Genomic DNA, 9997 nt, shown 5'->3' on the forward strand with positions numbered 1-9997 from the left:
ACTCACACTGGGGGTTCTTACTTGACCACGTGACGTGCATCCAAGGATAGCCCAAACTTGGAGACCGCCGCGTAATGGACACGTTTTCCAGCATGCTGCACCGGAGAAAAGCGCAAATGGAGATAAATGAATAAAAGTATTTCTTCAGTGCCATGAGAATCTGGAAATAACTTCAGGACCCTTCAATTTATGAGTTCCAACAAAAATGTCTAAGTTGGAACTTTAACAATGAGTGATCTCCTTTTGTTCGTGGAAATAACAGGGTATGAAGTCCGTATTATCAAATATTAACGTTTAGTGTAATTGCGGTTTTCACTCACGTAAATAAGTGAAGTACTTTGGAGTCTTCACATAGGCTACGCACAGGAACAATGTGTACCAGACGCGATCATTCAGGATGCTTCAAATGAACCCGTTCCGTCTGTAAGGTAAGATTTCGTTCAATCTAGCTGCTATCAGTCGATGTTATTTTTATTTTACCACAGTCGCAGAGTATTAACTTTCACCTCTGCTAAAGTTCTGTAAATACTTTCACTGCAATATTACAAAAGTTATCTTTGAGTTTGTTCTTTTCTGTCTTTTTATTTATCTCACACTGAACAATCTATCTATCTATCTATCTATCTATCTATCTATCTATCTATCTATCTATCTATCTAGAGACAAGAAAGCATTAAGCCTTGAGATAAAACGACTGTGCCAAAGTTAGTTGACTTATTTCATAAAATATCACAGCTTCATATGAATATGTGATGTGGATAAAATGTAATCTAAACACTAATCTAAACGATTCAGAGGAATGGTAAATGCAGTAGGAAATGTAATTTACTTCTGACTGTGGGTTATAGTCATAGTACAGAATTTTTATTATTTGTTTTTTATTTGTCTATATTAACTAAACTAACTAAAAACACATCTTTACTCCCATCCATTTTATGATTTTCATAAGTTTCTTAATCATTAATTAAATTTAAAGTGGTTAAAAAAAGCAATGAATGTCTTACTGCAGTGACTTAACCACCACTTTGAACTGATATGATCATTTAATGCAGCAATTAAAGTTTTTTTTTTCAATGCAACTATCATGTTACTATATATTTTATAGTAATCAGCAGTTAGATTGGTGTCCTCACACTCAATCTCCAGTTAGTTCACTTTGATTAGTTCAAAATGTCATGGTGTGGCCTTACTATGTGTGTGTGTGTGTGTGTATGTGTGTGTGAGAGAGAAGCCATTTGGTGCCACGTCTCTTCAAGGTTTACATTTTGTGATATGTCCATGACAAATACACCCCCTGTTCCTGTTCCCCTCCTCCACCTCTGCTGCAGCTGCAACTCGTGGGCCCAGGCAGCACAAAAGAGCCTGTCACTGGTAATAGTGGATTTATCTCATATAGAAGAACTCCAGCTAAACACTGCCTATCTCCCAGAAGGTGGCATCACGCACTGCTGAACCGCAAAGCACTCCGTAATGAAACAAGACAAAAACACAAGGATGAAACATGCTCCCTCGCCCCAGACTGCACACACCTATCTGATACCCATGCTAACTCACTTCCTGTATCATGTTTTCTGACAGAAAATGCCACTAGATTATATCTGTGTAATACTCCTGGTTAAAAAGTGGTACTATCCCAAAGGTTTAATATGATTGACCATATGTCACATACCAGACCCAAAGCATCAGATGCACTTTAGTTTATTTTAACAAGCTACTGATGTGTATCTCCCATCTCTGGGGAACAAATCAAATCGAAGTATTTTTTTTTTTTACACAATAAAAAATAAACCCAAACACTGCTACAGTAGGATTATTAAAGGATTTTTTTCTTACACATCTTTAAGGCTGTAAAATAAGCCATTAATGTAATTTGTATGGGAATGATGAACAGAGTGATGTCCGTTTCTGCTTGAGCAGATCATCAGATTTGTCAAATGCTTCAGTGGTTTTTGAATACGTAAAGATCTCAGCTCAACCGCCGTGCCTTGACAGTTTGACGGCTATGGCATAATAAGCCCACATAATTGGTTTATATTTACTTAGATTGCATACTATCATTCCTTGACGGCTTGAAAATTGTGTCGTATCCTAAATGCTACTCTTTGTGCAGACAAATTGCATGGCATTTACCTATGACAGTTTTCCCAGTGGTACATGTCTTATTTTACGACTACGATATTGCTGGCTCTCCTTGCATTCATAAAAGCCACTGTCTGGCAGAAGTCGGGTAGGTTTATTTGCACAGATGTGGTCTAAATATGGTCCAGATTAACCCCTGTTATTCAGTGTTGTTTGCCTTGCTGTGAAGGTAACACAATGTGCTATTGCTAGTAAACGACAGCCCTGAATAGAGCTTCGTCAGGTTATGGCAGCTCACCTACCTCAGCCATTCGTTTGGGGTTATCTAGGGTCAAACATGCCCTAAAGCTACTGGTTTTATTGCAACACAACAGCCCAATATATTTGTAGCATTGTAATGTTGTTGTGCCTTTTCCATTTCCCTTAGGAAACAGGAGTTTTTATACTCAGCAAAGAGTCTGTTACTGTATATATGCATTAATACTTTCTTTAAAACAGTCTTTAGCCTATTTAAACCTCTGTATTCAAATCTCTAACTATTTACAGTTTTAAATCTAGTTATATAACTCTGATAAGGAAAAAATCAGATGAAATCCTCAAAACAAGGGTTTATTTAAACAGGTAAACAGAAACTTCCTCGACAACACATGGCTACAGTGAACAAATGGCTTGTGGAATTCAGAGTTCCTGAACCCTTGGTGAAAGGGCAGACCATGTATCAGTGTAGCTAACGTCTGCTTTCCTAAGATGGATGGAAATGTTGAATATTAAAGAAATGCTACAACAACAAATGATTTGAAACAATGTGTAGAGGACACTGACCATTACAAACTGTATACCTAACTCTCAGAAAATGAAAACGGTTCCTTGTCAAACAAACAAAACTCTGCCCACACCATGTGGCTTCCAAGATTTAATGAAAGCATTACAGACTAGCTGCAGTAGGAAATGTCATTTCCATCTGACTGTGGGTTATAGAGGCAGAACCATTCTGTAAATACTAAGTTATGAGCTATGAGTTTATTTTTATTTTTATTTTTTTTTGTGTGTGTGTGGTGAAGCTTGAAAATCACTCCAGCCTCATTCTGTTTACATTTTTATCACTTAAAATATTTAACCTTGAAAATAAATATATTAAAAATATATAAATAGAATAATTATTACAGTGATTAAAATAAACTACTGTTCAAATGGGTCAGTAAACTATTTTATTTACAAGAAATAAATAAATTTATTCAGCAAGAATTCATTAAATTGATAAAAAGTGACAGTATGTTACAAAAAATTATATTTCAAATAAATGCTGTTTCTTTGCTGTTCTTTTGTTCTTGATATTTATTGAAAAGTACTGAAAAAATTTATTACAGTTTCCACAAATATTTTAAGCTGCACAACTGTTTAAAACCAAATCATCATATTAGAACCATTTCTGAAGGATCATGTGACACTGAAGATTATAGTAATGACTGCTGACATTTTAAAATATATCAAAATAGAAAACATTTATTTAAAAATGTAATATTTCACAATTTTCCTGTTTTTGATCATTTAAATGCAGCCTTGGTGAGCATTTGAGACTTCTTTCTAAAACAATGAAAAAATAACCTGACTCCAAATTTTTGAACAGCAATGTAAATACTAATATATTTAATCATATAAAAAAGTCTAAAGAAGTACTACTTTTTCGATGATTCATCATGATCCACAGTAAGCATTTACCAAAAGAGACACTGTGTTCTGTGGACCTCATCATCTCTCATCATTCCACATTAGTGGAATTACTGGACAGGTGATGACAGTGAAGGCCGCTTGTTTGGGAACAAAGCTGAAATTGTCTGTGTCTGCTTATAATCCCCTGTGCCAAACAGTATAAATCTGTCACCACTTGGAATCAATACGTAGGGCTGCTGTGTTAGTGAGTTTTATTACTGTGTGGAAATGGTGCCAAAACTCTTGTCATGATTTTGTTTATTGCAGATGAATTGTAGTCCCAGGTTCTGACATGAGATGAATCCAAAACAGTTGGCAGCAGCGACTAAATAGCAGTCTCTGGAGGCATTTCCTAAATCAAAGTTCATTTGAGAATGAGGAACAAGTATGCAGTCATCATTATCAGCATTGTGGCACTTGTCATCATTGAGAAAGAAAACAACATTATTTCAAGGTGAGAATTTTTGGATCAACTAAAATACAGATATTTATTGAAATTAATTTTTAAAATGTTTTTAAAATGAATTTTACATCATTTTAAAATATACAGGGTCTCGAACAAGCTGACACTTAGACGGAGCCCACAGACGGAGCCTCCAGTGCCCTACAATGCTTCCAGTGACAATGGTTCTTATCCAGAGGACATGTTTGCTGAGAACAGCATTCAGGCAGGCCGAAAGCACATCCTCTTGATGGCTACCACTCGTACAGGATCTTCCTTCGTGGGCGAGTTCTTCAACCAACAGGGTGGCAATATGTTTTACCTCTTTGAGCCTCTCTGGCATGTGGAGAGGATGCTATCAATTGGCTCGAGTGGCACAAATGCCAGCACTTCTGTTTTTGTGTATAGGGATGTCCTGCAGCATCTCTTTTTGTGTAATTTCTCCATGTTGGAGCACTTCATCAGCCCTACTCCGCAGGACCACATCACCCCTGCTCTGTTCCGCAGAGAGTCCAGCAAGGCCCTCTGTGAGGACCAAGTCTGCTCTCCAGTTGTAAAAGATGTTTTTGAGAGGTACCACTGCAAGACGAGACGTTGCGGGCCGCTCAATCTGACCTTGGCATCCAAGGTGTGCTTACGAAAACAGCACAGGGTGATCAAAACAGTGAGGGTCCAACAATTAGACACACTTCGTTCTCTAGTAGATGACCCTCGGTTGGATATCAAATTCATTCAGTTGGTTAGAGACCCTAGAGCCATCCTAGCATCAAGGATGGTGGCCTTTGCCAGTAAGTACCAGAACTGGAAAAGTTGGGCTGTGAATGGAGATGTTCCTATAGAGGACGAAGAGGTCAAACGTGTCGAAGGAAACTGTAACAATATCCGCATCTCTGCCGAGTTGGGCTTGAGTCAGCCGAAATGGCTGAAAAATCGTTATATGCTAGTGCGTTATGAGGATATCGCCAGGTACCCCATGCAGAAAGCAGCAGAAATGTACAATTTCACAGGGATTCCGATGACGACACAAGCACGGGACTGGATTCTCAAAAACACGCATGCATCAACTGAGGCAAGTGGTGTGTATTCCACCCAAAAAAACTCTTCAGAACAGGTGGAGAAATGGCGGCTTAGTATACCGTTCAAACTGGCCCAAGTTGTACAGAAAGTTTGTGGACCAACCATGAAACTTTTTGGGTATAGGTTTGTAGACAGTGAACAGACACTATTGAACAGATCTTTTAATTTGCTTGAAGAAAAACTATTTATTTAGGCATAGATTACATTTTTTGATGCATACATTATTACAGGAAAACCAAGCATGAAATTTGACATGGTTTTATGTGGATGTGGACTAAAAACATGCATAGCAAAGGCACACTGGCACACTGGGATGTTGCTTATACTGAGGTACTTGTGGCATGCATCACCTGACTTATTTGAACATAAAGCCTAACTGAGATTATGAGTGACTGATTGTAGATGCCATACAGTATGAAAAACAAAGTTTGATGAGGACAAAAATCATCCATACTCATTAGATGAGACATGATCTGCCTGTGAATGTGTTTATGTTTCTGTGTATCTGAAAACAGTGTTTTGTTTTGTTTTTTCTCAAAAAAAAACTAAAGTATCATTATTACTCAAAAAGGGAAGAAAAACAAGTGTACGTTTTATTTATGTGTTGTGCTGCTGCAAGAGTAATGTGTGGTCAGCAGAGTCATTTCAAATTCCTTTGCTGAAATTAAAGCCCAAAATTAGCAGTCAGAAAGTCACATTATATGTAAGACATATATATTCATTTATCTGGATATTACCAGATATTAACTGAGAAAAAATGTCCACTGTGTGAAGAGGCAGTATAAAAGGCAGCTTTTGACAGCCATCTGTGATCCCAGGGGATCAATGTGGCATTCTCTAAAAAAAAACTGAAGCGCAGAATAGACCTTTGTCCATGCACATTTTTAAATCTGTTTAATATTTTAAACTTTTTAAAAACACAAAAACAGAATATGACTTAATATTAAAATTAAAATTAACATAAGTTTATGCTTAGGAACTTTCACTAAAGTTAATAGCAATTTAATTAGAATAACTAATTTTAAAGACTCAACTCATTTCTAGTGCCTGTATGGTTTTTCACATATAAATATGGATCAAAATACTAAACAGCAACAGCAAAATACAAAAAAAAAAAATTCCAAGGTCATCTGCTCTTTGCCCATGCAGGCATAGTAAACAAGAGAAAAAGCAGCACCAGTTTCTTTAGCAACACCACTCTGCAACCTTCAGTGTTCTCTGGCTAGATTATTGGTAGACACTTGAAAAGCATACTGTAGCATTCTTAAAATAGCTGGCTGGCATTTAGTTTCAGCTAAGGCCCTAATATCAAAGCTATTTCAAACATTACACATTTTATTTTTAGAATGACCATTTGTGAATTATTGTTAAAAAACACATGAAGTCTTATATGACATAAATATGAAATCTACATGGACATTCTCAAAATATAAGAGACTGGGAACAGTGATATTCCCTTTCGAACTGTCTAACCAGTTGCATTCTAGCTAAGGCTGTGCAGGATCTCCGTCTGGCTTGGTCAGCCCCAGAAGAGCCCGCCCATGGCCTCCTCAATGAGTGGTACCTGAAGGGATGCCGTCAACATTCCTCCCGCTAACGGCCTGCTCTGTTCCTGCAGGCAGTTCACAAGGAACACACCAGGATGTGGCATGCCCCCTACCCTGGGCGTGTTAATCCCTCTACTTCCACCTCTTTCACCACTGTTGACGGCACTGAAAGTTATAGCAAACTCCCTGCTCTGGAAGAGGTCGCTGCACATCTGTGCCCTCCATCGGCCTTGGGGTTGAAAGCTCATGCAGCACATCCATCTAAGCCCAGCTTGACTGCCTCAGCCCAAGCAAACAGGGCTTACTCAGCAACTGACCTGGCTCTGCTCGCTACTAAGGCCACACCACAGGCAGTTGGCAAGGTCATGGCCAATTTGGTGGTGCTGAAGCACCAGTTTTAGCTGAATTTGACAGACATCAGGAATGCTGATAAGGTTGCCTTCCTAGACTCACCAGTCTCTGGGAATGGTTTGGCCACAGAAGTCATCACAGGCAATGCGTCACCCCTGCCAAAGCACTCCAGTGTGGCGGCTGGTTTAAGTCGCTAGAAGGCTCCATCTGCTTAGCAGCACCCCTGGAAGGCGAAACGCTACCCATTTCTGAAGCGCCAAGGTCCTTGCCCCAGAGTGACAATGGATCCTGAGCCTCAGAAGCCATCACAATCCGAACAAAGAGAGGAAGAGGAGAGGGTCAGTTCTTGCAGAGGCCACAACTCCCTCCAAGAAAACTTGCATTCACATGATTGTTAATTCCCCACCCCCATGCAGCAAACTACCATTCCAAAAACTAGAATCACTTGCCATCCGTCTTCAGGCTTAGAAAGATATCAGGATGTGTCAAGTTGGGTTTTAAAAACCATAGAATGAGGTTACTTGCTTCAGAGGTATAATTCAGACTTCAGGACAGCAATGCTCACGTTCTCCGGTCCAAAGTACAAACACTGTTTTCAAAATGAGCCATGAAAATGATTCCTCTAGTGAACAGTGAGTCAAGTTTTTACAGATGTTATTTCCTCATTCCCAAGAAAGATGGCGGGCTCAGACCCATTCTCGATCTCTCTTTCCCCTCAGATGGGAATCCGACGACTGGCTGGTTTTTGCCAGGTCAGAACGGGAACTCAGCCACCTGGAGCGCCTTAGAGTAAGAATCAATTTAGCCAAGAGCTCCTTGTCTCGCAGCCAGCGAGTGGTCTTTCTGGGGACAGTTATCGATTCTGACTTCACATCCCCTCAGGGCTTTCCAGTGGATGCTCGGCCTCATGTTGGCTGTTTCCACTGTGATTCCTCTGGGCCTGTTCAACATGCAGCCCCTTCAGTACTGGCTCAAACCCCATGTCCTGTCCCACGCTTGGCTCCTGGAATGTTTTCATCTCAGGGTAACCCAACGCTCCATCAGAGTCGTGATCCCTTGGAAAACCTCTCGCCTGTTTCAATCAGGTGTCCCATTGGAACTGACCTTCAGAAGGAAGGTGGTCATGACAGATGCCTCCAACTCGGGTTGAGGAGCTCTGCACGAGAGCAGACCGGTGTCCGGCTCATGGTCAAACCAGGATCAGGGCTTACACATCAACTGCCTCAAGGTAATGGTGGTTTTTCTGGCCCTAAAAACCTTCCTGCTGGCCTTAACCCTTTAACGCATATGATCACACCAGTGTGATCACCCCTAGGCTGGTCCCTGGAGTGTACGATCACACCGGTGTGATTAGAACGTTCAGTGCGTCACGTTATCAACTGCTGAATTCAAATCTGCTTTCGCACTTTTCCTGGCGCTGAGTCAGAGACGGACACACTGAGCGCTTGTCATATTATAACAACAATTCAGGGTTTTCAACCATATAATGTTTCTTTTAGGTTTCAGAAATCTAAATACACATAAGTACTAGCAAAACTATACATTTATAGTTTGTAAAATACACACCGATGTCTATGGAAGTGGCAATAATAATCCATTCAATTATAATTTGACGACATGTTTTATTGATATCATATACACATTGTGTAGGTAACTTTAAAGTTTAGTCTACTCACAGTTCACCAGAAACTTACTATAATGTCTTTTGGGAGGAGAGGATGAATTTACGTGTTGTAAATCCCACAGCTCAGATTCAGCGCAAACTAACATTGCAGCGCCCATCACCCACTAGAGATCAATTAACATGGTCATTATAAAGGTGTTTAAACTACCAAATACATTTACTTTCACATATTTGAGAATCAGAATATCACATATTTCATACAATAGTGAACATGTTAATGAATATTTAAAAAAAAGGAAAAATTAAATAAAGTGATGCATGTTTCATACAGCGCAATTTAGGCTGTGGTGTGTCATGTGACAAACATGACAAGTCTCCATGGAAACAGTAAAGCGATACATTCTAAAAAAAAACAGTAGCCTAAAAAAACTCAAGCTGGGGGCTCAGATAGTATATTTTAAACTCACGTGTGAAGGGGTTAAGGGGGCACCACACCCTGGTCTGTTCTAAAAACATGACGGTGGTAGCCTTTATCAATCACTAAGGTGGTCTTAGGTCACGCTCCCTTCACAGGTTGACTCGATGCCTCCTTTTATGGGCACAGGGTAAACTCCTCTCATTGAGAGTAGTTCATGTGCTGGGCAAACAGAACCGGGGACAGACATGCTGTCCAGGGTTCAAATGATTTGGTCTGTCTTCGGGAGAGCAGAGGTGGACATCTTCACCTCAGAAGACAATTTTCACCGCCCAATCTACTTTTCGAGACAGCGAGATGCCCTGGCCCACAACTGGCTCAACGCTCGTCTGTATGCCTTCCCTGGTTGCCCTGCCCCCCCAGTTGCCAGTCATCAGACGGGTCAGGGAAGTCAGATGCTCAGTCCTCCTGGTGGCCCCACTCTGGAGGAATCAGATGTAGTTCCCCCAGTTGAATCAGCTGCTATTAGTAGCCCTTGCAGTTCCCTGTGAGTGTAACTAAAACCATTTTGGAGGCTAGAGCTCCGTCTACAGGTCATCTTTTTGCCCTTAAATGATCAGTCTTCTCTGACTGGTGTGCAGCATGGAACGAGGACCCGTCCTCTTGTGAAGTGTCCCACATGCTTACTTTTTTACAAGAGCTGCTGGATAAGGGGCGCACCCCTTCCATGCTCAAAGTGTATGTGGCAGGCA

General features: G+C 40.3%; 1 protein-coding gene across 1 annotated transcript; it reads left to right on the forward strand.

Moving 5' to 3' along the window:
• Positions 1–39: 39 nt before the first annotated feature.
• On the forward strand, positions 40–9662 carry LOC109100805 (carbohydrate sulfotransferase 3-like). Its single transcript, XM_042769045.1, has 3 exons — positions 40–428; positions 4057–4243; positions 4340–9662. Exons 2-3 carry the CDS (start codon positions 4164–4166, stop codon positions 5499–5501), a joined length of 1242 nt encoding a protein of 413 aa, XP_042624979.1. The 5' UTR covers positions 40–428; positions 4057–4163; the 3' UTR covers positions 5502–9662.
• The last annotated feature ends 335 nt before the right edge of the window (positions 9663–9997 follow it).

This window comes from Cyprinus carpio, chromosome A13 (assembly GCF_018340385.1).
Source record: "Cyprinus carpio isolate SPL01 chromosome A13, ASM1834038v1, whole genome shotgun sequence".
NCBI classification, from domain to species: domain Eukaryota; kingdom Metazoa; phylum Chordata; class Actinopteri; order Cypriniformes; family Cyprinidae; genus Cyprinus; species Cyprinus carpio.

What these genes read in the sequence shown, in the direction of transcription:
- LOC109100805 (XM_042769045.1), top strand. Translation starts at nt 4,164, where the DNA reads ATGAGGAACAAGTATGCAGTCATCATTATCAGCATTGTGGCACTTGTC. An exon ending in GAAAACAACATTATTTCAAG is followed by an intron (nt 4,244 to 4,339) that starts GTGAGAATTTTT and finishes TAAAATATACAG; the next exon opens with GGTCTCGAACAAGCTGACAC.